General features: G+C 47.5%; 1 protein-coding gene across 1 annotated transcript in view; it reads left to right on the top strand.

The window, feature by feature from the left end:
* MYO7B (myosin VIIB) overlaps positions 1-27,617 on the top strand; it is a 99,708-nt gene that overhangs the window by 56,713 nt on the left and 15,378 nt on the right. The window contains exons 15-28 of the mRNA XM_066280514.1: positions 4,187-4,350; positions 7,613-7,750; positions 8,631-8,783; positions 9,157-9,255; positions 11,251-11,345; positions 12,657-12,741; positions 14,474-14,692; positions 15,744-15,935; positions 16,863-17,072; positions 17,228-17,392; positions 20,069-20,146; positions 20,284-20,411; positions 25,520-25,646; positions 26,996-27,115. Of these exons, the coding sequence (XP_066136611.1) occupies positions 4,187-4,350; positions 7,613-7,750; positions 8,631-8,783; positions 9,157-9,255; positions 11,251-11,345; positions 12,657-12,741; positions 14,474-14,692; positions 15,744-15,935; positions 16,863-17,072; positions 17,228-17,392; positions 20,069-20,146; positions 20,284-20,411; positions 25,520-25,646; positions 26,996-27,115 (1,973 nt within the window). The remainder of the gene's footprint in view (positions 1-4,186; positions 4,351-7,612; positions 7,751-8,630; positions 8,784-9,156; positions 9,256-11,250; positions 11,346-12,656; positions 12,742-14,473; positions 14,693-15,743; positions 15,936-16,862; positions 17,073-17,227; positions 17,393-20,068; positions 20,147-20,283; positions 20,412-25,519; positions 25,647-26,995; positions 27,116-27,617) is intronic.

A 27,617-nucleotide genomic window follows, 5' to 3' on the forward strand; every position in this document is an offset into this window, starting at 1 on the left:
AGTCAGCATTATCAGATATGAGTATTGCTATGCCTGCTTTTTTTGGATGTTATTTGCTTGGAGTATTGTTTTCCAGCTTTTCACTTTGAATTTGTTTTTTTCCTTGTTGCTTAGATGAGTTTCTTGTAGGCAGCATACAGTTGAATTTTCTTTTTTAATCCATTCTGCTACTCTGTGCCTTTTTGTGTTTTTTTTTTGTATTTTTCTGAAGCTAGAAACGGGGAGAGACAGTCAGACAGACTCCCACATGTGCCTGACCGGGATCCACCCGGCACGCCCACCAGAGGGCGACACTCTGCCCACCAGGGGGCGATGCTCTGTCCCTCCAGGGTGTCACTCTGCCATGACCAGAGCCACTCTAGCGCCTGGGGCAGAGGCCAAGGAGCCATCCCCAGCACCTGGGCCATCTTTGCTCCAATGGAGCCTCGGCTGTGGGAGGGGAAGAGAGAGACAGGGAGGAAGGAGAGGGGGAGGGGTGGAGAAGCAGATGGGTGCTTCTCCTGTGTGCCCTGGCTGGGAATTAAACCCAGGACTTCTGAATGCCAGGCCGACGCTCTACCACTGAGCCAACCGGCCAGGGCCTACTCTGTGCCTTTTTATTGGTGAGTTTAATCCGTTTACATTTAGTATAACTATTGACACTTGTGGGTTCCCTATTGCCATTTTATACATTGCTTTCTGTCAGTTTTGTGTCTTGTTTGATTCTTCTCTTTTGTTTTTTTATCCTTTGTTTTTGTTTGGATGTATTTCATACTTCTTTCCTCTGTTGCTATCTTTTTTAAATCATGTGCTTCTGTGGTGGTTTATTCAAAGGTGGTTATCATTAAGTAATGAAAAGTGTTCCTACCCTGTTCATTGTAATGCACTATCTTATGAGTACTTCTGTACTCCATCGTCCTTTGCTACTGTTAATTTCCGTCCTCTCCACCTTTTTTTGTTGTTTTTATTGTCACAGTTTAAATTTGGTTTTATTGTTTTCTTGGTGGACCTTTTACTTGTGGTTTTGTTTTGTTTTGTTCTTTGTATCTGGTTGGAAAACCCCCTTTAGTAATTCCTGGAGTGGGGGGTTTCTGATGATAAATTCCCTCATCTTTTCTGTGTCTGTGAATGTTTTTATTTCTCCTTCATATTTGAAGGATAGCTTTGATGGGTATAGTATTCTTGGCTGAAAGTTTCTCTCTTTCAGGACTTTAAATATTGGGGTCCACTCTCTTCTAGCTTGTAGAGTTTCTGTTGAGAAATCCAATGATAATCTAATGGGCCTTCCTTTATATGTTGTATTCTTCTTTTCCCTGGCTGCCTTGAGAATTTTTTCTTTGTCGTTGGTTTGTGCCAATATTATGATGTGCCTTGGAGTAGGTTTGTTGGGGTTAAGAAAACTTGGAGTTCTGTTTGCTTCTTGAATTTGGGGCTGTATTTCTTTCCACAGGCTTGGGAAGTTCTCATCTATTATTTGTTTAAGTATATTCTCCATTCCATTTTCTCTCTCTTCTCCCTCTGATATACCTATTATTCTTATGTTATTCTTTTTGATGGAGTCAGACAATTCTCATAGGGCTTTCTCATTTTTTTTAAATTTTTGAGTCTGTTTCTTCTTCTCTCCATTGTGCCTCAAGTTGCTTGTCTTCTATTTCACTAATCCTACCTTCTATCTGGCCAGTTCTATTAGCTAAACTTGTTACCTTGTTTTTCAGCTCGTGAATTGAGTTTTTCATCTCTGTTTGACTTGTTTTTATGGTTTTAATTTCCTTGGTAATATATTCTTTGTGTTCGTTGAGTTGTTTTCTGAGCTCCCTAAATTGCCTTTCTATGTTTTCTTGTATATCTCTGAGTATTTTTAGGATTTCTATTTTAAATTCTCTGTCATTTAGCTCCAAGGTTTCCAATATATTAAATTTTTTCTCCATAGATTTTTCCTCATCTATCTGCACTACCTCTCTGTCTTTTGTATCCATGATATTCGATTTCCTTTTCCTTAATGGCATCTGAGGGTGGTTTTGTTGATAGTACTTTTTGTTTGGTGTGGAACTGCTGGAGTCTCCAAGGATAGATTTTTCTGTCTCTGGTTGAATATCTTGTTGAATTTTGGGGGAGATTTATTGGTATCGCTCCTTATGGCGCCATTTCTCTGATGTCACTCCCACAAAGCTATTAAACTTTTAATCACATTTTCTACTACTTACTTGTATGAGAAAACTTTTCCCACCCTCTCATCATAAAAACCAGAGAAACCAAATGGACGTCAATGTAACGCTTCTCTCTGAAACAAAACTGCAGCCTGGGTTATCAAGTATTCTTGCAAAGAAGCAACAGTCAATTTCACACTAGCTTTACTTGAATTAAATATTGCTCTCTGGAAATTTGCTGCATTCTATTAAAAATATTTTTTAACTGTTTGGTTATTTCAGAGATTTTTCATTTTATAATATTATAATTAAAAGATAATGCACAAGTTTGATTCCCCAGTCAGGGCACATACAGGAGCAACTCGATGTTCCTGTCTCTCTTTCTCCCTGCCTATCTAAAAAAAGATAATGCACAAAATACTAATAATGATTTTCCTCAGTGGTCCCCCAAATAATTATCCTATTTTAACCGGTCCCCGAGTGTAAAAAGGTTGAAAGCAACTGAGCTATCACCCCTTCGCTGGTTTCACAAGGGGTTTTAAAGTGTCTGCTCCCATACAGACTGGCTGGCTGGGATGGGGGAGGGCACATAGACTCTCCCAGAACTGACTCTGTGTCAGGGGTGAGGCCAGGAGTGGTCATGCCATCCTCTCTAGATTGCAAGCTCCCTGGACATTACCAGGCTTCCAGATTTTCAAGAATTTGTAGGGGCAGTTGCTATGGGACAGGGGGTGCTCTTTATTTTCTCCCTTTTTCTTTTTTAGCTTCTTTATGTAAACAAACATTCACCTGAGTCAGACTTGCCCAAGGTCACCCAGAAATGTTGTGGGCCAGAGCCCCAACTCACACCCTCAGGCCTCTCATTATGTGAAATTCAAACTGCAAGGTGCATGGATGTGCAGTCCGCTGTGTCCAATGGTTGGTACCTGGTGTATTAGCCGTTATGGTGATGGCTGTGAAGGGAGAGGTGGAGGGGTGTGGACTTGCTCCTGTCCACAGTGTCCCTAGACCTACTCCCAGGGAATGCTGTGCCTTTTGGAGTAGATGGCAGGTCCTCAGACCATCCCTGAACTGAGCAAAGGGCCCAAGAGAGAGGATGCCCAGGTAAAGGTGGAGCCCTGAGGAGGGTTCTTCATCTCACCTGCAGTCCAGGAAAGCCTCTTGGAACAGATGATGCTTGAACTGGTCTTGAAAACTAAGTAGGAGTTGACCTGAGTGGGTTGGGAGGGAAAAGCACTCCCAGAACAGCTTGTAGAGGCCAAGGCATGGGAGAATAGAGGCCATCTGCAGGTGACTGGGCACTGGAGGAGTGCAGGGCCCTAGGGCATGCAGGAGAGATGGATAAGAAAGGATGAGATGCCTGACCTGTGATGGTAGTGGATAAAGCATCAACCTGGAAATGCTGAGGTCGCCGGTTTGAAACCCTGGGCTTGCCTGGTCAAGGCACATATGGGAGTTGATGCTTCCAGCTCCTCCCCCCCCCCCCCCGTCTCTCCTCTCTCTCTGTCTCTGTCTCTTCCTCTCCTCTCTAAAATGAATAAGTAAAAAAAATTTTTTTTAAAAAGAAAGGAGGAGATGAGGAAGGTGTGCACTGGTTACAGAGGAGCAGAGAAAGGGCTCAAGTGGGAATGTTACTGCAATGTGTGGTCTCAGGAAAGGTCCTCAGGTGTTACGGGGAATGTGTGGGACAGAGAGAGACCTAGTGGGCTGAGAGGGGATAGGAGGCCATCAGAAAAGTTGAGACAAAATAAATGATGGCAAATTAGCTAAAGGGGGAGTGCATTGAAGATGGTGAATTGGAGTTTGAGGGGTTTATCTGTCGGTGTGAACCTGACTTGGTGCTGGATGGAGACAGTGGGTGCCACACCTGGTTGCAGGCATCTGTTGGCCAGACCCAGAGACCTAGGGAGGAAGGCGACTGAAGGAGGGTGGAAAAGATGACTGCAGAGGGGGATCCTAGGGCCTCACAGCATGAGCAGTGTCTCCACCCAGCACCGCCCCTTTCTGCATGAGTCCCAGGAGAAGCTGAATTGAGCTGGCAGGTGGGCTCTGTTCCCCAGGCTTCCTGGAGAAGAATCGAGATGTGCTGAGCACAGACATTCTCACCTTGGTCCACTCTTCTCAAAACAAGTTCCTGAGGGAAGTCTTCAAGTTGGAGTCAGCAGACATCAAGCTAGGCCACGGAACCATTGTCCGGAGGAAGGCAGGAAGCCAGTCATTCAAGGTGGGCTGTCATGTTGCCCCTTCCAGCATCTCTCCCTCCTTATAGCCTCTGAGGTCTGACACACGTGTGTAGGGGCTCTGGCGTTTGACACACATGTGCAGGTGAAATCTCCAGCCTGTGGTTGGTCTGGATTTCTCAGTCCAGGTACAAAAGTGAGTGAGAACAGCAGTGCAGTGTTGCTGTTGCCACGTGGGCAGGAGTGAGGGGTTGGGTGCACTTGAATGTGACTTCTGAGTGTGTAAGAGTCTTGCCAGGGCATATCTGCTTGTGCAAATGTGGTTATTTGTCTATGTGGGTCAATGTGTGTTTGCGGTGTGTGTGTGTTGGTGCATGCATGTGCATATGATGTGTGTATGTGGTGTCTGTGGTTGTATGTGTGCTTTTGTGGTATGTGTGGGTGTGGATGTAGGTGTGTGATGTGTGTGTTTGTAGGATATGAGATGTGTGTGTTTTGAGTGGTGTGTGTGTGGTATATTGTATGGTGCATGTTTGTGCATGTGGTATGTGTAGGGTATCTGTGTGACTAATATGTGGGTGTTTTGTTTTGTATGGTGTGTGATGTATCTGTATTATACGTGTGTTTTGTTGCATGTATGTGGTGAGTGTGGTATTATATGTGTATGGTGCACGTGCATGTGGTATGCAAGTGGGGTGTATGATATCTGAGATATGGGTGTGTTTTGTGTGGTGTGTGTGTGGTATATGTATTATGTATGTGTGTTTTGTGGTGTGTGTGATATATGTGATGTGTGTGATGTCTGAGTGGTGTGTGGTGTTTCTGGTGTGTGATATGTCAGGTGTGTGATATGTGGTGATGTGCATAGTATGTGGTGTATATGGTGTGTGGTGTGTGTGATGTGTGGTATGTGTGATATGTGGTATGATGTGTGTGGTGCATGTGGTGCGTGTGGTATGTGGTGTGTGATATGTGTGGTATGTAGGGTGATGTGTGGTTTGTGTGGTGTGTGGTGTGTGTGGTATGTGGGGTGATGTGTGTGGTGTGTAATTTGTGTGGTGTGTGTGGTGTGTGGTGTGTGTGATGTGTGGTGTGTGGTGTGTGTGGTGTGTGTGGTATGTGGTGTGTGGAGTGTATGGTGTGTGGTATGTGTGGTATGTATGGTGTGTGTGATGTGTGGTGTGTGGTGTGAGTGGTGTGATGTGTGTGGTTTGTGTGGTATGTGGTGTGATGTGTGTGGTGAGTGTGGTATGTGTGGTGTGTGTGGTATGTGTGGTGTGTGGTGTGTGTGTGTGGTATGTGGTATGTGTGGTATGTGTGGTGTGTGGTGTGTGTGGTGTGTGGTGAGTGTGTGGTGTGTGTGGTGTGTGGTGTGTGGTGTGTGTGGTATGTGTGGTGTGTGTGATGTGTGGTGTGTGGTGTGTGTGTGGTATGTGGTGTGTGGTGTGTGGTGAGTGTAGTGTGTGGTGAATGGTATGTGTGGTGTGTGTGGTGTGTGTGGTGTTTAATGTGCGTGGTATGTGTGGTGTGTGGAGTGTGTGGTGTGTGGAGTGTGTGGTGTGTGGTGTGTGTGGTATGTGTGGTGTGTGTAATGTGTGGTGAATGTGGTATGTGGTGTGTGTAGTGTGTGGTGTGTGTAGTGTGTGGTGTGTGGTGTGAGATGTGTGTGGTGTGTGGTGTGTGTGGTGAGTGTGGTATGTGGTGTGTGGTGAGTGTAGTGTGTGGTATATGGTGAGTGTGGTGTGTGATGTGTGTGGTATGTGTGGTATATGGTGTGTGTGGGGTGTTGTGTGGGGTGTCTGTGTGGTGTTTAGTGTGTCTGGTGTGTTGCAGCAATAGCACTAAAGGCGGCTCTTCAGGGAGGTGGGCAGCAAAGAGTCCCTGGTGCTCCTTAAGGCAGCCTTGGATTTTCTGACAGGGTGAGGGCCTGTCTGGCCTCTCCACTGGGGTCCCAGCCAGTCTCCACCTGCTTATAAGGGTACTGACCACCTACCCAGCTCCCACCTGCCCTTGACCTTCTATTACTCCTCCTCCACTCTGCAGGAGCTCCTGGGGCCTCCAGGCCCATGGCCAGGAGCAGTGCTGGGGGTGGGGGTGTGGAGCAGGTGCAGGGAGACTCACAGGAGGATGGCTGTACAGGAAGTGCCCAGATCTGGAACAGGTGGAATCAGGCTACACTTTGGGCAGCTGAGGCCAAAGTTCAGCCTCATCCTGGCTCTACACATCTATAGATCAATAACCTGATATAATGTAGGAAATGCACACTGGGTTTCTTTTTTGTTTTTTTGATTTTTTGCATTTTTCCGAAGCTAGAAACAGTGAGGCAGTCAGACAGACTCCCGCATGCGCCTGACCGGGATCCACCCGGCATGCCCACCAGGGGGCGATGCTCTGCCCATCTGGGGTGTCACTCTGCCGCATCCAGAGCCATCCTAGCGCCTGAGGCAAAGGCCACAGAACCACCCTCAGCGCCCAGGCATCTTTGCTCCAATGGAGCCCCGGCTGCAGGAGGGGAAGAGAGAAACAGAGAGGAAGGAGAGAGGGAGGGGTGGAGAAGCAGATAGGCGCTTCTCCTGTGTGCCCTGGCGGGGAATCGAACCCCGGACTCCCACATGCCAGGCCGACGCTCTACCACTGAGCCAACCGGCCAGGGCCTGCACATTGTTTTATAAACCAAAACAGGAGGAATATACTGCCCATTGTTATTAGAAAGCCCAGAGATTGCATCATCTCTTCAGAGATGTTAAGGTGTGAAGAACTTTGCTTCTCCATAATCTGGTACAATCTAGCAGCACTCACCTTTGCTCCGGCACATTTGACCTTGGGAAAGTTTGATCAAGGAGCATTGCCCAAGATTAGCATTGCAGAAAACACACAATGCCCAAGATGAGGGCTTGGGCTATTCCCCCTGTCTTGCATCCATAAGTTAATATATTTATTTTAGAATGATATATATTTACTATAATGCATACAATGCATAGTATAAAACATTAAAAAAACATATAAAACCTAGACAAGAACTGAAAATGTGGAAAGGAGAGGTAAAAAGTGAACGCTCCCAGTTCTTGGTACCTCCCACTTGGGGGAACCCAACTCTAGACAGAAGGCAGTTGCCCCATCTCATTCCCCTCTGGATCCCCAGTATCCAACTGCAAACAGTAGGCACTTGGGGAAACTGTGATGGATGGATGAATGCAGCCCATCCACCTATGGGAGCTTGACAGAGCCCTCACGGTTCTGTGGGTCAGCTATGGTCCAGGAGGCACTCCTCAAACCTCTATTTGGACCCTGTGTTTCTGCCTGCAGTCTGCAGATGCCAGCAGGCGGCCTGCCACCTTGGCAGGCCAGTTTAAGCAGTCCCTGGACCAGCTGATGAAAATCCTGACCAACTGCCAGCCCTACTTCATCCGCTGCATCAAACCCAATGAGTACAAGAAGCCACTGGTAACGAGAGGAGGGTGGGCACCCAGGGAGGGAGGGAGGGGATGGTGTCTGGATGAGTCAGACAGCATCTAGGGTCCTGTCCTTCCCTTCACCAGGGCCTGGACAGCATTAGAGCAGTTATCTTACCCCATTTTATAGATGGGACACTGAGGTCAAGTGACCAGCCCAGGCCATTCGGAGGTCAGTGACCTGCAGGGCTTGGATCCCCCAGACCTCAGGTGTCTCAGCCCAGCCAGTTGCCTGTTGCATGTGCTTGGTCAGGCACTTCCTCTCCGGGAGTCTGCTTTCTTTTCTGTGGAGTTAAAATCGCATCTGCCTGAAGGGGGCAGCAAGGATTAATCTGATGCTCCTGGCACATCTGCATATGTCAGTGGCACTCAGGGAGGGCTATCAGCACCAGCATTATGATTGTAGGGGCTGACTACCACTCTTGGTTGCCCTCAGAGAGCATCTTAACCACTTCTGCATGGCGTAGGGTGGTCAGTCTCCAGCCCCTGACCATGGGCTTAGGAGTCCCACCAGAAGGCTGCAAATACAGGACTCTCCAAACTGGGAGACGCCATCTGAAAGAAAATAAAATTAAAAAAAAAATCTTTTAAGGGAAAAAAACATTAATTAAAGTGCCTTTTTAAAAATGAGAAAATTATATTATATAAAATTCAGGCAATCCAGAATGTGTCTTCCTGATAGGCAGAGTCCTTAGATGTTAAGTGAAAACTGAGCCCCAAGAGGGGACTTTTCAGAGGCTTTGACCAAATATTTCTCTTCCAAAGGGGATTCTGATGGGACCAAGCTCTTGTCCGGTTCTCTGGTATCTGGGGCTGGCTGCGGGGTAGGAAGGGAGTAGTGATCAGCTTTGTCACCACACATATTGCCACAGCTCTTCGACAGGGAGCTGTGCCTGCGGCAGCTGTGCTACTCTGGAATGATGGAGACCCTGCACATCCGCAAGTCTGGCTTCCCGCTGCGCTACACCTTCGAGCAGTTTTCACGGAGGTTCTGTGTCCTGCTGCCCAGTGCTGCCCGCCTGCAGGTTTGTAGTCACCACCTGACCGTGCTGATCTCCCAGGAGGTGGCCCCCTGGTCCCCAGTTCCCAGGAGCCTGGGCCTTCCCTGGACTGCGAGCTTTGACATGAACCTTACCTCGTCCCCTCATCAGTCATGTCCACCCCACCCCCACGAGGCAGCCATTTGGAGGGCCCCTTTCCCCCACAAAGTGTGGTGAACTCATGACCCCACAGTCTGAGGAATCCCCTGGGCCCACCGTGGCCCAGCAGACCATGGCTCTGCAGTCCATAGAAGGAAGAAGACTCAGATCCCTAGAAGGTCAGTGAAGAAGGACCCTCAGGCTCCTGTTGGAGTCCCTGCTCTAGATCCACCCAGCCACTGCTGTTTCTCCTCGGCAGCTCCTGGACAAGTTTCGAGAAATGACACTGCGCATCGCTGAAATGTGGCTGGGAAGAGACAAAGACTGGAAAATGGGAAAGACCAAAATTTTCCTGAAGGTGAGACCCTGAGCCCACAGGCCTCAGCCTCCTGAAGCGTGTGGGAGCTGGTGTGGGGCCACCAGGAAGCACTGGCTCTCTCACCTTGCTCTGCATGTGGCCACCACCCGGAGGCATCCCGTGGTTGTAGAAAGCAGGGCTGGGGTTAAGGGAGGCAGAGGGAGCACAGGGAAAACCCAGTCTAGACTGAGGAGTTCAGGAGGCTTCTCAGAGGGGGCATCTATGGCAAGGCCTACGAAAGAGGAAAGGCTGCCTCCAAGCCACTGGCAGAGCAAGAAGGCACTCAGGGCATGAGTGCAGCTCACATGGGGGAGCATTGTCTGGCCTGTGGAAGCTCTGCCTCTACCCAGCCCCAGAGAGCTGGTGCTTCAGTGTGTTGACTCCCTTGTCCATGAGATTAGAGCTTGCCCTTAGGCAGGTGTGTGCAGGCAGCACCACCACCAACCTCCCACCTCCCTCTTTTCCAACTTATTGGGAGGCCCAAGGTCTCACAGAGACATTTCTATGGCTCTACTGACCTTCGGGCCCTCTAGGATTGTCAGCTGGGGAGAAAATCCTTCTGTTCCCTATCCTTGTAAGCCTTGGGTGGGTGGGCATATCGAGAAGGAAGATGAGGAGGAGGAGAAGTTCTGATCAGGAGGATGTTCTACAGCCATCCAAACACCCCATCCCATCCTTTCTACCCTTTCCTGCATCTTCTACTGCTTCCCCTTCACCCATATAGTCCCAAGTGGACCTCTTAGCCTCACCCTCTAGCCAGTCCATGCATTAGTCAGGCCTTTGCTAGGGCTTGGGCTTGGACATGAAGAAAGAAGCAGAAGGGCTGCAGACTCCATTAGGAAGGTGACACTGGCAGAGGGGAGGCATCTGCCCAGGAGATAGAGGAGTATATAGTGTGGGTGGGTGGTTGAAGAAGGGAGGAAGAGAGTGCCCACCCCTCCTTTCTTCTCCTTCCCTGGTTGCTCCTTTAGGCCATAGTCGAGGTTTAGTGCATCTTTGTGTTCCCAGTGCCTACCCAGGCACATCAGCAGGTTCACTGTTTGCTTAGTACAAGGCTGATAAAGACAGAAGGGCCTCTGAGCCCTGGCCTCTCCTCAGCAGTTGCCAAGGACTGTTCTGCTCTCTGTTCTACAGAGACAATCCCTGCCTTCCAGGGGTTAGAATGGCAAGCCTGGGGCACAGGGATCAGGGGAGCACTGCAGTGAGCCAGGCCCAGGGTTGAATCTTGCACTGTGAATCCTACTCAAAACTGAAGGGAACATGTTTCTATTGAAACAAGCATGACTTCCCTGGCTGGTTGGCTCAGTGGTAGAGCATCAGCCCAGTGTGTGGATGTCCCAGGTTCAATTCCTGGACAGGGCACATAGGAGAGGTGCCAATCTGCTTCTCTACCCCTCCCCCTCTCACTTCTCTCTTTCTCCCACCACCCTTGTAGCGATGGCTCAGTTGGAGTGAGTTGGCCCCAGGTGCTGAGAATGGCCTCCTCCTCAGGCGCTAAGAAGAGCTCAGTTGCTGAGCCCTGGATGAACAGAGCATCGCCCTTTAGTGTGCTTACTGGGTGGATCCTGGTTGAGGCACATGTGGGAGTCTGTCTCTGCCTCCCTTCCTCTCACTGAATAAACAAACAAACAAAAACCCAAGCATGACTCCATAATACAGTTAAATACAAAGTTCACATGAATTTTGGGAAATAAAACAACTTCAGGGAAATTTTTGCCCCCTCTTGGGTTTTCCAGGCAGAAATGAAATTTGCCAGATTGAATGAACAAGAAGAAAGAGTTAAACTGGGAAATTCTTGGATTGGGGGTTGTAGTTGAAGCTTCCATCTCTCAGCCACGTTAGGATCAATTTGAGGATCCTTTCCTCTGCTTGGCTCCCAAGAGCACATGTGGAAACAGTCTGAGAAACTCTAACTTCTGGAGACAGAGCCCTGGGTCCAGGTGGAGGTGTGGGGTGAAGGACGGTTGCTCTGCGGTGAGGTCTCTCTGGTTTCAGGATAATCAGGACACTCTGCTGGAAGTACAGAGGAGCCAGGCCCTGGAGAAAGCAGCGATCACCATCCAGAGAGTTCTGCGGGGCTACAAACACAGGTGCCAGCCCTGCCACAAGCCCCTCCCAGCCACTCACCTACCACTCATGTGCCCTGGGAGGGCCTGCAGCTCCAAACCAGGACCACATGTTCTCTCTGGCCCCTCCCTGAGGGTCATTGAGGCACAAGATCTCTCAGGACCTCCTAACTAGAAATACTGCAGCCTATGTTGCCCAGAGAATTCTAATTATTTGAATGTTTCTTCATTGGCAGTGAGACAGGGAAGAATCCACTACATAAGTAAGAGTCAGATGAAGTGTCAGCTTCAGTCTCATCTATATTATGATGTTCTTCAACAGTCATAGAGAAGTCTGAGTTGGGTTTAACAGGTGGCTGGTTTTGGAGGGAAGAAAAAACTATCTTTGACTCAGTTCTCTGGTCAGTAAGTAGCTTAAACTGCTACTTTTCAATACTACTACTACTACTAATAATAATAGTAATAATAATAATAAAAGTAGTGAAAAGGAGTGGTGTTGGCTCTAATCCTTGTGTTGCAGATTACATCCCTAGTACTTACTTCTCTTGGAACCAAAAGTTAGTACTTTTCTCCAATTCCCCTCCCCTACTCCCTGCAGTTGATTTCTAATATGGTTGAGATCTGCTGTTTTAAACCCAAGAAAAGATACCGAAAATTTATTAAAAGTGATGAGAAAACTAAGTTAACTATGAGATAAAAGATACATCTGTATGTACCAGGCTCACCTGGGGCTGCCCTACCTCCACAGAGGTCAAGTTTCAGGTCACCCTCTCCCTATTCAGTCCATGCCCCTCCTTGCAGAGGGCAGCAGTTTGATGGAGGTCGCCAGGCGGCTGGGACCTGGGAGACTACACTCTTGCCTTGCTCTGCCATAGAGAAGGGAGCCGGTCTTAAGACTACTGATCTGGTTTCCGGCAGACACCTGAGTTAGTGACCAGAGGATGACAGAGTCTGGCAAGAAACAAAAATCTAGAAACAGTTTTATCTCCTTATAGAACTTTCAGGTTCTTGAGTACTCTAATATAGTTCACAAAATTAGGGGATATTTTATCACTTCATATTCATTTTATGAATATGAAGTCTCTAATTTTTGTGAGAAGTATAATTAGGCTTCATTATTCACAAATTTCCCAAATTTAGTTGTTGGCAGTAGATTTTAAGTTCCTAAAATGTCTGTCTTTTGGCTTATAAAAGCTTCTAGAAAAGAAATATTGTCTGAATTTATTTTCCCCAACATTTCAGTATCCCTCTTTTCTTCAAAAACAGTTTTACCCTAGAGACTTTAAAACGTATGATAATGGTGTCACACACCTCTGACATGCATTTCTCCTTTAGGAAGGAGTTTCTGAGGCAGCGGCGGGCAGCCGTGACCCTTCAGGCCGGGTGGAGAGGTTACTGCAACAGACGGAACTTCAAGCTGGTACTAGAGCTCACTTGGGAGCTGGGCCTGCAGGAGCAGTGGACAACTGTCCAATTAAAAGCAGATGTTAAAAGTGTGTCTGTCTGAGCATGAGAGAACAGACAGGAAGGAGTGGATCACTAACAAACTCTGATGACAGATTTTAAATGACCTGACTTCAGCACCCCACACTCTCTTTTTAGCATAGCTTCAGTTTCAGGTAGTCTGTGGGCTTCAGTGTTCTCCTACAGAATTTTGGGCATCTCCAGAGCTAAAATGAAATGCCCTTCTCTGAAATTAGATAATGGCTAATTCTTTTCCCAAGTTTCAGCTTACAAAATAAGTTAATGGACTGATTATTCTCTGTTTCAAGCACTTCATAACTTTTTTTTCTTGACCATAGACACTGCTAATAAGTGTCTGCTAATCAAATGAACAGGAGTGACCTTGACCGGGCCTTGTTGGGCCTCACTTGACTGCTTGGTTGCCTTTGTCATGGATGTGACTGTGGCTGAGACATGAAGTGGTGACATTAGCAAAACTGACCCCCAGGCCTGTCCGTGTTCCGTGCTCACAAAGACATAAAGGCAGCTGACAAGGATGGGAAGACTTTTGGGGGCCTGTTGCTTTATGTGCATCATTTTATTGATTATAAAGCCAACCCTGTATGTCACAGAACTGAAGCCTAGAGAGGTTAGGTAATTTCCCCAAAAGCACAGAGTTAGTATGCTGTAGAGCTGGAGTCATCTGTGTGACTTCCAAGCCCACAGGAGACACATGACCCCACACCCCCAGCCTTCTTGGGTTGATCTTTGAAAATACAATAAGACTCATCTGAGGGGCTCAGAGACTTTTGTGGCCCAGGGCATGTTTGCAGTATAAAAGGGGAGTGTTCATCAATTTATTGTTTCTTCTTTATTTTAAAGACCCTGAAGGGATTAGTTTGAGGGAGCCAGCCATAACCTTCACACAGGTGTTCTAGCTCCTAAGAAATTGTCTGGGTTTGGCTGTAAGTGTGAAAAGCAAGGTCTCAGGAATATTCCATCACCCACTGGCATCCAAACCGATTTCCTGGCACTGACCACCCACAAACAACTTTATTATTTACACCAGGGGTAGTCAACCTTTTTATACCTACCGCCCACTTTTGTATCTCTGTTAGTAGTAAAATTTTCTAACTGCCCACTGGTTCCACAGTAATGGTGATTTATAAAGTAGGGATGTAACTTTACTTTATAAAATTTATAAAGCAGAGTTACAGCAAGTTAAAGCATATAATAACAATTACGTACCAAGTACTTTATGTCGGATTTTTGCTAAGTTTGGCAGAATAAATCTTTATAAAACAACTCACTGTAGTTAAATCTATCTTTTTATTTATACTTTGTTTGCTCTGCTACCACCCACCATGAAAGCTGGAACACCCACTAGTGGGCGGTAGGGACCAGGTTGACTGCCACTGGTTTACACCATTTAACAAGCACTATTTAGCACTTATTTGCATGCCAGTCTCTATTCTAAGTGCTTTATAAGTAATAACTCATTTAACGTGCTTGTGGTCATTGGTGTGTAAAATTTTAGTATCAGCCCTTTGCCAAAAGGTGGGTAATTGTGAAGCTAAATAGCGAGGCTTCCTATCTACCGCTCTGTCTTCTTGGAAAGGCCTCCTCTGTGCTCTGTGCTCTTCCTGATCCAGACCCCCACCCTCACCCCCACCCATCCCCATGAGTGCCCATCTCTCTTGCCTTCTCAGATTCTACTGGGTTTTGAGCGCCTGCAGGCCATCACCCGGAGCCACCTGCTGGCCCAGCAGTACCAGGCCATGCGGCAAAGGACAGTTCAGCTTCAGGCCCTCTGCAGGGGCTACCTGGTGCGCTTGCAAGTCCAGGCCAAGCGGAGAGCAGTGGTGGTCATCCAGGCACATGCCAGGGGCATGGCTGCCCGACGGGACTTTCGACAGCAGAAAGCCAACGTAGGTGGTCAGTGCTGTCGTGGGCAGGTGGGGACTGGCTGGGGCCCCAGTGAGGAGGACAAGCAGGAGTAATGAGCAGCAATATGGACCTCTCATCAAATAGTTCTATCCCCTCCTTCGTTAAAGTTATTGCTGCAACAGGCTAGGCTCTCATGCTGTCTGGACTCCTTTAGGTCACCCCCTGGATTACAGCAGCCAGAAGCTTAAACCTAGAACCTGTCACTCAAGCTCCATAGTCCCCTCCACTTAGTCTCAAGGACTGTTTCTCAGCAGGACTGGTGGGTCGTCTGGAAAGTTAGGGAATCAGGGTGAGATGAGCTATAGGAGGCCCCAATTCCATGGAGAAGATCAGAGGCCCCTGGTCCTGGGCTGTGGCATCACAGCTCAGGATAGAGAAATACCAGGAGAAGCCTGTGAGCATCTGGGCAGGAGAGGCTGATGGGCAGGACAGGGCAGCAGTGCCTGATCTTATTTTCCTCAGAGGGTACCTGAGACTAAACCTCAGTCAGCTGAGTTGTAAGAAGGAAGAGGGGCTAGGATGAAATTTATCCCCTTCTGTAGACAAAAATTGGGTGTGCTGAGCACATTACTAGTACAGTGTCCAAGGCAGGTAAGAGAATAAAACCTGCAGACATGTCAGCAGCCTGCTTCTGCACCCATGGACCCCAGGCAGGCCATAAACCAGGCTTACATACATGCATTAGTACAGGCCCAGGACCTCTCCTGACAGTGGCTTGGTGCTCTCGGAATAAAGGACCAGGCAGGTTTGAGCCAAGGTTTGAAATAAGGTTCTGAAGGTCCTGGGTTTGAGGTGGTACCTCAGGGCAAGCTGGGCTAGGGAACAGCAGGCGACTCCTCTCTCCAGACCTGCCTCTCCTTTGGGAAATGAAAACCCTGAGCTGACTGATCTCTAGTCACTGTAGCTGTTAAAATCTAGGCTTTTAGAGGATGATACATTGATTTGCATAGGTGATGGCAGGAATGGGTTTATTTGGTTTATGTGAGGTGATTTTTCCAGCTGGTGGCTAACCTCCCCTGTGGGTGTGTGCAGGGGTTGCCGATCACCTCTTTAGTCACCTCAGTCACCTCTTCAGACAAGGAGAAAGGCCACAGTGCTCCACCCACCCGGAAACACCAGTCTATCTACGACACCATCACTGACTCCGAGATGGTGGAGCAGGTGTTTGGCTTCCTCCCATCCATGATCGGGGGTTTAGAGAGCCAGGCTCCACCTCGCATCGAGGTAAGAATGGCCCTGTCCTTCAGAGGTCCCGCTGAAAAGGGAGAAGACAGGCCCACCCAGTCTGGACCTCAGCAACCTCTAGGCTGGCTCAGAAGCAGAGACTCAGCGGAGGGAGCGGGCAGGGTGGTGCTGAGGTGCTTTCTGCAGTCCTGGGTGAATGTGCAGAGGACAGGGACAATGGGGTTCTGTCCCGCGCTTTCCAGGTAAGCAGGTTTCTTACCTGCAAGACGTCCTAGAGCCTTTAATATGCAAGCAAAGGGGCTTTCAGTCAGCCAGCTCCCCCTCTTGTGTCTGACCCCTCTCACAGAGCACCTTGGTGGCTGCTTCCCTGCAGAACAGGACTGGGGACCTGGTACAGGGAACTAATGGCCACTGGCAGGAGGAAGCAGTGTCTGAGGGGACAGAACAGGGGGAGAAAAGCAGCCCCCCCAGGCTGTCCTGCTGACTACTCCTACACCCTCCTCTGGGCCCTAAGACCAGATCTAGTGACATAAACATCCCCCCAGGTGCTCATGCTTCTTCCCCCATGCATGCACACACACACACACACACTCACACTCATGCACATACCGTGCACACATGCACCCCATGTGTTCAGTTAGAGTGGCTGGGACCACCTCCACAGGAGGAACCCCTGACTGGGGGCAGAGAGGGGAGTGTCTGGAGAGCCCATGTCTGTAGGCCCAGGGCTCTTAAGGCTCTTGGGTGCCTGAGATGTCCACACCAGGCCCGTCCTTCATGGCACTCCACCAGGGTTCCACTGAGGGTGTGGGGTAGGTGAGGTCTCCAACACAAGGGGAAGTGGACAAGTGGCTCTGCAACCAGTGCATAACCAGACAGACCCTTCGTGGGGTTCCCACGTATCTCTGAAAAGACGAAATCTGAAAGACAGGCTGATGCTTGTCCCTCCTCCTCATGGGCCTTCAGGATCTGGAAACAAAGATTCAGAAACTGCCCGAGGTTGACCTGGACACAGTCCCCATTGTGGAGGAACTTGAGGAGGAAACAGATGGCTTGGTGGAGTACACCTTCCCCAAGTTTGCGGCAACCTACTTCCAGAAATCGGCCAGCCACACGCATATCCGGAAGCTTCTTCGATACCCACTGCTCTACCATGAGGATGATGCCGACTGCTCGGTACCTAGCAGCTCTCTGGTTTCTAGTGGCTTGAGCCACCCCCAGAACCCCAGTCTGCGCTGTAGTTCAGAAGGAACACAGAAGGGGTGAGGGTCACCGTGGGCCCTGTGCTGCGAGCCTGGTTCCAGCTAGAATCTGTGTCTCAATTTCCCCAGGCTGCCCTGGCTGTGTGGCGGATCATCCTGAGATTCATGGGTGACCTTCCAGAGCCAGTGCTCTTTGCCAAGAACAACTCAGATGGTGGCTCAGCGGTGCGGCAGACCCTTGATGGCACAGGCAGGGAGAGCAGTGTCCAGTCACCACAGCATGGATCTGCACAGGTGTGTGCATGAGGGTGGTGGCAGAGAAGGGCAGACACCCTATAGACATCAGCCAGGCCCAGAGCCCCAGAGGAGGCCTAAAACAGAAGGCAGGATATGGAGTCCCTCACCGGCATCACCCTGAGCCCCACCCAGACCAAGGCTCCCCAGCCCCGGAAACTGTGCTCAGGAACTAATGAGTCAGGCATTATACCCAGTACGTTTTGAATTATGTGGTCCTAATTGGAGAGGATCCCGGACTCTGAACATTGAGTTTGACTTAAACAGGATTCAGATACATGTAACAGTAGTAACAAAAGATGTTACTGACTGACAGCATGCTGTGTGCCAGTTGCTTCTCTTCAGTTAAGTCTCAGGTGAGCCAGTCCTACAAGGTAGGGATTATTATGCGTATTATAACTAAAGAGACTGAGAAGTGAAGCGAGTTGCTGCCAAATCACACAGTGAGGACGTGTGACAGAACTGGGCTTTGAATTCATCCCACTGAATTCAAAGACCAAGCTCTCAATGGGTGTGTGTTCTACCTTGCTGTCTGAGGAAAGGTTAACTGACATTCAGTTTTGGTCAGAAGTCCTTCCCTAAGGCCCCAGTTTCACGCTGTAATCTTAGTTGAACCAACCAAGAGCAGTCCAAAGGAATTACCCGCAGAAGCTGCATAACTGCCCCATACATCAGGTCCTCACTGCAGAAAAATCTAGTGAATCCACAGCCCAGGTCCCCATGGCCAGACTGGGCTGGAAATTACATGTAGGATGCCCAGGCTCAACCCCTGATCTCTAGAGGCATGGATTCTGCAGAGTGTGTTAGTTACCTGTTACCACAAAACATATTACCTCAAAATTTAGTAGCTTGGAACAGCATGCATTTAGTTTCTGAGGACCAGGAGTAGCTTAGCTTATTGGGTCTGACTCAGGGTCCTTTGTGAGGTTTCAGTCCAGCTGTTGACAAGGGCTGCATCTCAAGGCTTCACTGGAGCTGGAGGATCTGCTTCCTCAATGTCCCCTCATATGGCTGTGGGCAGGCAGGCTCTGTTCCTTGCCAGATGGGCTTCCCCACAGGGCTACCTGAGTGTTGTCACAGTATGATCTCCTTCACAATGAGCAATCTAAGAGAGGAAGCCAGAAGGAAGCCATGGTGCCTAGTCCTGGAAGTCAAACCACAGAAGGCAGGAATGTCAGAAGGCAGGGATCTCTAGAGGCTACCATGGAAGCTGGTGGGCACTCAGAGAGGGGTCCCGGAGAAGCAGTCTGGCCACAGTGCACCCCTGGAAGGTGAGCACAGGGAGAGGCAGGACTGGCATTCCAGAAGTTAGACCTCAAGTTTTCTATTTAAAAAGTCCACCCTTCAAATTCAATGAATTGATTTTGCACTTTTGTCAAGAATCAGTTGTGCAAATTTGTGGGTTTATCTCTGTGTTCTCTCTCCTGTTCCATTGGTTTATGTGTCTGTCCCTCTGCCAATGCCTTGCTGTCCTACCAACTGTAGACATATGATGTCATAGGTCTGTACACTGATTTGTCCTTTCTTGCTATTCTTCTTCAAAATTGTTTTAGCTATTCTAGGCCCCTTGCCTTTCCATAGATGTTTTAAGATAATCTTGCCCATAGCTACAAAAATTATCTTGCTGGTATTTTAAAATAGGAATTTTGTTTTCTATCAATTTGAGAAGAATTGACACCTCTGCTATGCTGAGTCCTTCAATCCAGGAGCACCATATATTTGGATCTTCTTTGATTTCTTTCATCAGCATTTTGTGATTTTCAGCACAGGTGCCCTGTACATGGTTTGTTAGATTTACACAGTTGTGGGGTTTTTGTTTTTTTTTGAGAAGTTATAAATTGCACTATATCTATAATTTTGGCATTGACATATCCATTGTTGGTATAGAAAAATAGAAAAATATAACTGCTTTGGGTTGTTGACTTTGTATCCTGCAATGTTGCTGAACTCACTTTTTATGCATTTCTTGGATTTTTCTATGTGGTCAATCATGTCATCTGCAAATAGGGACAGCTAACATGTCACATTCTCTGTGTGCCAAACCAGCTTCCCCAGCCAGAAGCTGGTGCCCAGCCCTGGGAACTGGTCTGATCCCAAACCAAACCCAATCCCACACTGTGCTCTAATTTGGGCAGCAACTTCTCATGGCACTGTCAAGACAAGGTGTGACCTCTGCCTGAGGAGACCAGCAGATCCTAATGGCCTCGCAGCCTAGATTCTTTGATACCCTAGCAGAGCTCCTAGTGTGCCATAGGCAGAGCATGTTCCATTCATTCACCCCATTTCACTGAGAATGATCACGGCCTGGGGCTGCCTGAGGTTCCTGGGTTCAGACCCCAACCTACCTCACAGGGCTTTCCTGGTGACAAGTTCAAGCTTGGAGTCATAAAGGTCCTGAGCCCTCCCAGAAGGCTAGCTATTGGCTGACCAGCTTTGTCTTGACTCCCACCTTACCTTGCCTCCATGTCCTAACCCAGGAGTGAGGACGGTGCTATGCACCTGTATGTGTTTGCACACCTATACATGTTGCAAAACTCAGCCGAGATGAGGGGCTGCATGTGTTCTGTAAATTGGACAGAAAGTGGCTGGGTGACATAGATACATTCAAGATGGCTCTCAGGTGCACGGAAGTGCTGCCCCAGTTCCCCTTCATTCACAAACGGTGTCCATCCACAGAGGCCCAGCCTCAGGGACAGAAGGACCAAGGACATGTCCTCCATGAAGCTGAAGCACTCATCCCAGATCACAGGCCAGGTGAGCCCAGGGCTGGGAACTCCCAGCTCTGCTGCCCACAGGGTTCCAGGCTTTTGCTCCATGCCTCGATCCCCGGTTTCCTCCTTTGCAAATGGGGAGGACCACAGCTGTGCTGACCGCCGTCTTTGAGTTTCAAGGTGGCCAGCCAACTAAACATTGGAAAGGAGGCAATTGAGTCTTATGGCTCCATCTCAGACCAACCCATGTCCAACCTGGAGAAGGTGCACTTCATTGTGAGCTGTGCCATCCTGAAGCCTTGCCTCAGGTCAGTCCCCACTCTCACCTCATCCCCATTCAGAATGTCGAACCCCTCACTGCCCTCAGCCCATAGCCTCCTTCTCTGCTCCCTACCCTAAGACACCCCTCCTCTCTCTTCTCCCTGTCCTGGAACCAGAAGGCTGGGTCTCAGTACAGCAGACATTATAACCCTCCAGGGTCCTTTACTTGCTCTGAGGTAAATCTCATGGATAAAACCTAGTTTTAGAAAAGTAGATTCATCATGGGCTGGTAATTCATTTCATAACAGTCTCTAGAATGCAGGGTCCTGTAAATTAGCAGGTTCCTGATTTATATTATATTAATTATTATATTATATTATAGTATTATATATTATATTATATATTGCTTTATATATAGTTGATTTTATAGGAATTGTATTTATTTTCAAGCAAATTTTGAGAAATATGTGTATTGCTTTCAGGGATAAACTGTTCTATTTTAGAGGTTCACATATTTTTAGGTTATTTTTAACTGAATTTGGGAAGCTGTTGGCCATTATTTCATCAAATATTTTTTTCCTAATTCATTCTCTTTCTCTCTTTTCCCTTGAACTCTAATTAAACCTATGTAGGACTTTTCTATATTGTCATTCAGGTCACTGTGGGTTTATTTCTCTTTTCTTCTCTTTTCTCTCTGTTCTTTCTACAGGATAGTTTCTATTGATATGTCTTCAAATTAACTGATATTTCTCTTGTTTTCCTCAATCTGCTGTTACAACAATCCAATAATTTTTTTGGTTTCAGATATTATAATTTTCAGTTCTAGAGTTTGTACTTGGTTTTTTCTTTTATTGTTTCTATTTCTCTATGAAGATTTCTTACTTGTTCATGCACTAAGAATGTAGTTTTCTTTATGTTCCTGAGCATAATTACAGTAGTTTTTGGGGCTTCTATTTAATATTGATTGATTGATTTTAAAGAGACAGAAAGGAGAGATAGATGATGATGATGATAGATAGATAGATAGATAGATAGATAGATAGACAGACAGACAGAAAGGAGAGATAGATGATGATGATGATGATAGATAGATAGATAGATAGATAGATAGATAGATAGATTTGTTGTTCCACTTATGTATACATTCAAAGAGTATTGACTTTTTATTCTAGCAGGTAATCAACTTGACTACTTTTATTTTTATTTTTTTATTTGTTTACTTGTTATTTATTTTTTTAGTGAAAGAGTGAGACAGACAGACAGGAAGGGAGAGGGATGAGAAGCATCAATTTGTAGTTGCAGCACCTTAATTGTTCATTGACTGCTTTTTTATATGTGCCTTGACTGGAGGACTCCAGCCAAGCCAGTGACACTTTGCTTAAGCCAGCAACTTTGGGCTTCAAGACAGTGACCTTTAGGCTCAGCCATCTATGATCCCCATACTCAAGCTGCCGAGCCCACTCAAGCTGGATGAGCTCATGCTTAAACCGGTGACCTCTGGGGTTTTGAACCTTGGTGTCCCAGGTTGATGCTCCATCTACTGAGCCGCCACCTGGCCAGGCAACTTGACTGGTTTTAACTCTGTCTTCTTGTGGTGAATAGCAGGTGGAATCCTTGTTTAGTTATTGTAGCCTTTGCTGGGAAGCCTGGAGTCTGCCCCACACATGTATAAATTGGGGGTCAGAAAGATTTAATATGCAAACTTTGGAACTTCTTTTCTATTGTTCTCTTCATTCTAGGATTTCCCATTTCTTTCAACTACTGTGGGTACTCCAAAATCTGTCCTCTGCTTTTTCAAGCTCATAAGACTCCAGGGTTTCTATTCAAGTTTTAGCTGGCTGAGTGACACCAACCAGGCAACTCTTCTAACTTAGTTGGTTCTATTGATAGTTCTCTCAAAGTTGCTCCTCCCTGGCCACCACACCCTCCAATGTGGCAGACATATAGAAGCTGTTTCCAAATGAGATGCCCTGTGGTTTCATCTGATAACCCTATGGGCACTTCCACAAAGTGCTGGTTACCCACTGGGGCTAACACTCTCTCAGTGATCCCTTGAGACCCGCTGTCAACTCTGTTCCCTAATGGAACACACCACAGCCTCTTACTGCTGGGATCTTCTGAATGGTGGGCTGCCTGTGTGTGTGGAATCTCATCAAGGCACCTGAAGCTCAACTCCTTTGATGACATTCCCAGCTTCTAACTATTCTTTTTTCATCTTGGCCATCCAGGGCAGCTTATAATTCTCCAGGAGGAAGCAGACACTAGTCTCTTTGTTCATGGAGGCCCCCCACTGTGTCTCCAGGGTACAAAAGTCAAGCACTCTCAAGAGCTTTGTCACTGCTTTATTCTGGTGCCCTGGAGTGAGCCTGTGGACTTTTGGGTCTCAGCATGCCTGCAAATGGGAGGGAGATGGATATTGTCTTTGGCAGACAACCTCCATCTGTATTAGCAATCTCTTAGGGTCCCCTTCACACATCACCATTTGTAGTGAGTGGAGATAGGTCAGAGATCTCTCTACTCCTATGAAGTCCCTTCCAGGAATAGCCTTTCAAATTTCTCATCTTCACTTATGGATTGGTGATTGAATTGGTTCTGCCATCTTTCAGTAGATCCTATAATAATGTAACTCTTGAGGCCTGACCAGGCAGTGGCTCAGTGAATAGAGCATCAGCTTGGGATGCAGAGGACCCAGGTTTGAGTGTGGGCTCATCTGGCTTGAGCACAGAGTCACTGGCTTGAGCGTGGGATCATAGACATGACCCCATGGTTGCTGTCTTGAGCCCAAAAGTTGTTGGCTTGAGCAAGGGGTCACTTGCTCTGCTGTAGCCACATATGAGAAAGCAATCAATGAACAACTTAGGTGCCACAACAAAGAATTGATGCTTTTCATCTCTGTCCCTACCTGTCCCTCTCTCTGTCTCTCTCACACACACACAAAAAAAGAATGTAACTCTAGAATGTTGTGTATTAGCACCTGTTTGTCTTTGTTCTGGACTCTTAGCCAAATTCCAAGACAAAACAAATGTTCCACCTACATCCAACCACACATTCAATAAATGTTTATTACGTACATGCTCAGGGCCAGAACCTGAACTGAGGGCCAGGGGTACAGAGATGAAAATGACATGTCTCTGTCCTCAAAGAGGTCACCCTTCAGTTGGGGAGCGTGAGAAGACCCAGAGACCCACAATCACTGCTTGTGCTAAGATGAGGGTCCAGTGGGGGGTACCAAAAAGAAGCAGTTGTAATGCCCTTCTGGGGAGGGGAGGGGAGGGGGGAGCAGTGAGAAGGAGGAGGTTGTCTTACCAGAGAGAAGAGGGGCAGTGAACAGGGTCACAGAATTCTAAAAGAGCCCAAGGGTCTAGAACTCCAAGTGGTTTATCACAACTTGGTATTGAGTTCCAGTTTAATCATAAGGGTAGTAAGAAGAAGTTTTAAGAGAAGACCATGACCATATTTGACTTCTGGAAAGTTCTCCTTGGTGATGACATGGAGAGATGGAGCTTGGGGGTGGGAGTCTAGGAGAGTGCTGCTGTAGAGGTCCAGAGAAGGCTGATGAGAATGGCCCAGGGAGCCGGAGCAGGAAGAAGAGGACAGAGAAAACATCTGGGAGACAGGTGGTAGGATGTGGTAGCTGATGAGAGGAGTCTAAGGTGGCTCCCAGGTTTCTGGTTGGGTGAATGGTTGGTGGTGGTGTCTGCAGAGACCTCAGGCAGAAGTGTGCTGTAACTCAGTTTACTAGGCCATGAGAGTAGACAGGGCACAGCTCTTCCCAACTCTGTGTTCAGTGACATCAGGTTGGGAGCTTGAAATTGGCATTGATGGAAATAGTCAGAGGCAGATTTAACGGTGGACGCACCAGGCATGTGTCCTAGGCTCCGACTTCTGAAGGGCCCCGCAAAACCCCAACTTTACACTTTTTCTCATGATGCCAAATTGGGTTTTATATGTGCATTTTTAACATTAATAGCACATAATATTTTTATTTTAAAATATGGTTAACATGTATTTTTATTTTCCCTGTCTCTCTCTTTTTTTTAAGGGGCCCAATATTTTATTCTGTACCTGTGGCCTCAACTGACCTTTATCCGCCTCTGAGAATAGTGACACCACAGAAAGTGGCAAATGCCACATATTAGGGCTATTTTTCCTCCAGGAGAGTTGGTTGTCAAACACCAGCACACCACTGAGTGTTAGGGGAAAGATGCTGGCCTCTGGATATGTGAGGTTGGAGGGGCTAATGAAACACTCTAATAAGATGATAGAGGCTTAGCCCTGGCCAGGTAGCTCAGTTGGTTAAAGCATCGTTCCAACACGCCAAGGTTGCGGGTTTGAGTTTGATCCCCGGGCAGGGCACATACAAGAATCAAACAATGAATGCATGAATAAGTGGAACAACAAATTGATCTCTCTCTTTCTCTCTGTCTATCTTTCTCCTTCTATCTCTAAAATAAATAAATATTTTAAAATTAAAAAAGAAAAGACGATAGAGGCTTGATAAAGTTGGGAAGGGTGTAGGAGAGTCCCCTTCCTAAGGTAAGACAGAGAGGAGAGGCTCATGAGCCCATGGGAATGGAAGCTGGTTAGGAGGTGGGGAGTTGAGGAACTGAGGTGTTCTTTAATGATATCCTCACTCTTCTCTCTGCAGTGGTGGGGGGGGGCTGCATTCAGGGAGAGGGGGAGGTGTGAAATAACTCAAGTTAAGGAAAGGAGCTAACCAGGTCATGGCAAGGTCTAGACCACTGAGGGCTTAGCTGTGGCTGGAGACCCCTGGGTACTCCCTGCATCCATGCCCCACAGCTGAAGGGCTAGGGTATTGTGGGAACAGTGGTTGAGGTAAAGACCAAAGCCTTGAGGGGACAAGGTAGACAAAGGCTAAGGCCTTGATAAGCTGGGAAACAAGGGTTAATGGGGGGGGGGGGGAGCAGGGAGGAGGAGCATAGAGCCCTGGGCAGACACTAGAGGAGGCACATTCTCAGGAGATGACATGGTCAGGTTGGCCAGCGCTGCAGCAGGGGAGGCCAGCAAAGGCAATTGGAGGTGAGGAAGCTGAAGGCGACCCCTTGGCCTGACACCCCTGGGGTATAGCAGGAGCTGAGTCCCTTCTTCTCAGTGCCAGGCTGCAGCCTGACCTCCTAGTGGTCTTGTCTTCCAGGGACGAGATTTACTGCCAGATCTGCAAACAGTTGTCGGAAAACTTCAAAACCAGCAGCCTGGCTCGGGGCTGGATCCTGCTCAGCCTCTGCTTGGGCTGCTTCCCACCCTCAGAGAAGTTCATGAAGGTAGGGAGGGCCCAGAGCAGCATCTGGGGTCTGGAGGGGGCAGGGTATGTGACAGGGTAGGCTGGCCCCGGGCCATGCATGGAACAGGTCCAGAAATCCCGGTTTCTGACCCTGTTCTCTTTACTCACTGAGATGGACAGCAGTGCTTACACTGCGCTGGGCCTCAGTTACCCCTTCTGTAAAAGAGAACACCTGACCTGATAATCTTTCGGGCCCCTATTCAGTGCCTACAGTTCACCTGGTTTCAGGCACAAGGAGGCTCTTCTGAGGAGACAACGTGATGGTAGACAGAATATGCATTGGAAAGGCAAAGGGTCCCGGGAATGCACACCGACGGGAGGTTGGCTGAAGCATCTTTCTAATCCTTAGAACTAAAAACAGAGGCGGGGTGCTGACAGATGCCAGTTAGAGGCCCAGGTTTCGCTGCTTTAAAATACTTTTTGGTTTTTATCATCCAAGTAATAAGTAGGAAATGCAGAAAATCTAGAAAGAAGAGTAAAAGTCATCTCGACACCCAGAGGTAACTTTAGGTGTTACAGTGTCATGCTTGTGGCTATGCAGAAAACAATCTCACTTTCTCTTATATCTCTTTGGGGATAGCAGGAAGCATGGTCTTCCCAGCCATCTGCCCTAGGCACTAGGGTCACTCCGACACCAGGTGATCATTCCAGGCTGCATCTGCTCACAAAATCTCAGTGAGATGCAAAGATTGTCAACACATCTTATCAAACATATTCTGAACGTCAACGTTCCCATAATTTTTTACTTGCCTCCACAGGTGTCTTTTTATGTTATAAACTTTCCCCAAATGCCAGCTTTAATGGAGCTGTTTAACTTGTGAATGGACATTTGGGGTTCACTTTCCATTGGCTTATCACCATAAACACCACTGCAATAAAAAATATATGTATATTTGCTTTTGGGATAGGTCTGAATTATTGGGTCAAAGAGTATGCACATTTTAAAAGTCTATACTATTTAAAACATTGACAAATTGATCCTAAGAAGTGTTGCTCAGCTTATATGTATACCTTTTCATGTTATATGAGAAGGCGCATTGCCAACGCTGAGTATTATTCTGAAATTAAAATTTTTCCAGGCTTATTGAGATATAATGGGCATAATATAAGTTTAAGGTGTTCAGTGTAGTGATTTTTTATAGGTCTATATTGCAAAATCATCACACAGGTTAGCTGACACATCCATCATCTCACAGAGCTAGAATGAATATTTTATTTTTTTAGCCTCCGCCTGAGCAGTAAGTAGAAAGTGGGCTCCATCCTAAGTGTCTTTCTCCCTTTTGGCTCCATCCTAAGTGTCTTTCTCCCTTTTCCTTTTCTACCCACCAGTATCTGCTGAACTTCATTGGTGAAGGGCCGGCTGGCTATGGGCCCTTCTGTGCTGAGCGCCTGAGACGCACCTATGCCAATGGGATACGCACAGAGCCCCCCACCTGGCTGGAGCTGCAAGTAGGGGCCAGTGTCAGCAGGAGACGGTCAGGGTGGGGTAGTGCCAGCTCACATGGCTTCTCCAGCACAGACTCTGGAATGCTTTCTTTTGTCCTGCCAGAAGGAAGTGTGTCCTAGGGCTCCTCCACCCACACTCAGTCTTCTGTGCTGGTGGTCTCCATAAGCACCCCTTCCCCCGTGTGCTCAACCTCTCCAGGCTGCCCAGGCTTCAGTAATGCCCTCCCCACTTGTAAATCCACTTACTTACTGGGGAAAATTGATCTGATAAACTAGTTAGCATTCAAGTGTGAATGACTGCTAATTGTTTAAAATGTTACCTTTCCCAAGGATATTTGCATTTTATAAAGATGGCAGTGGTCATTTCAAGATTGTCACCCTAGGTGGCATTGCTGTGGCATCACCTGTGAGTTCTTAGTGAACTCAGGAAGGGATATCCGACACAGGCATGGCTGAGGGGACAGCCTTGCATCCTACGATATCCATGGCTCACTCCCTATGCTCC

The sequence above is a fragment of the Saccopteryx bilineata genome, chromosome 5, assembly GCF_036850765.1.
Source record: "Saccopteryx bilineata isolate mSacBil1 chromosome 5, mSacBil1_pri_phased_curated, whole genome shotgun sequence".
NCBI lineage: Eukaryota > Metazoa > Chordata > Mammalia > Chiroptera > Emballonuridae > Saccopteryx > Saccopteryx bilineata.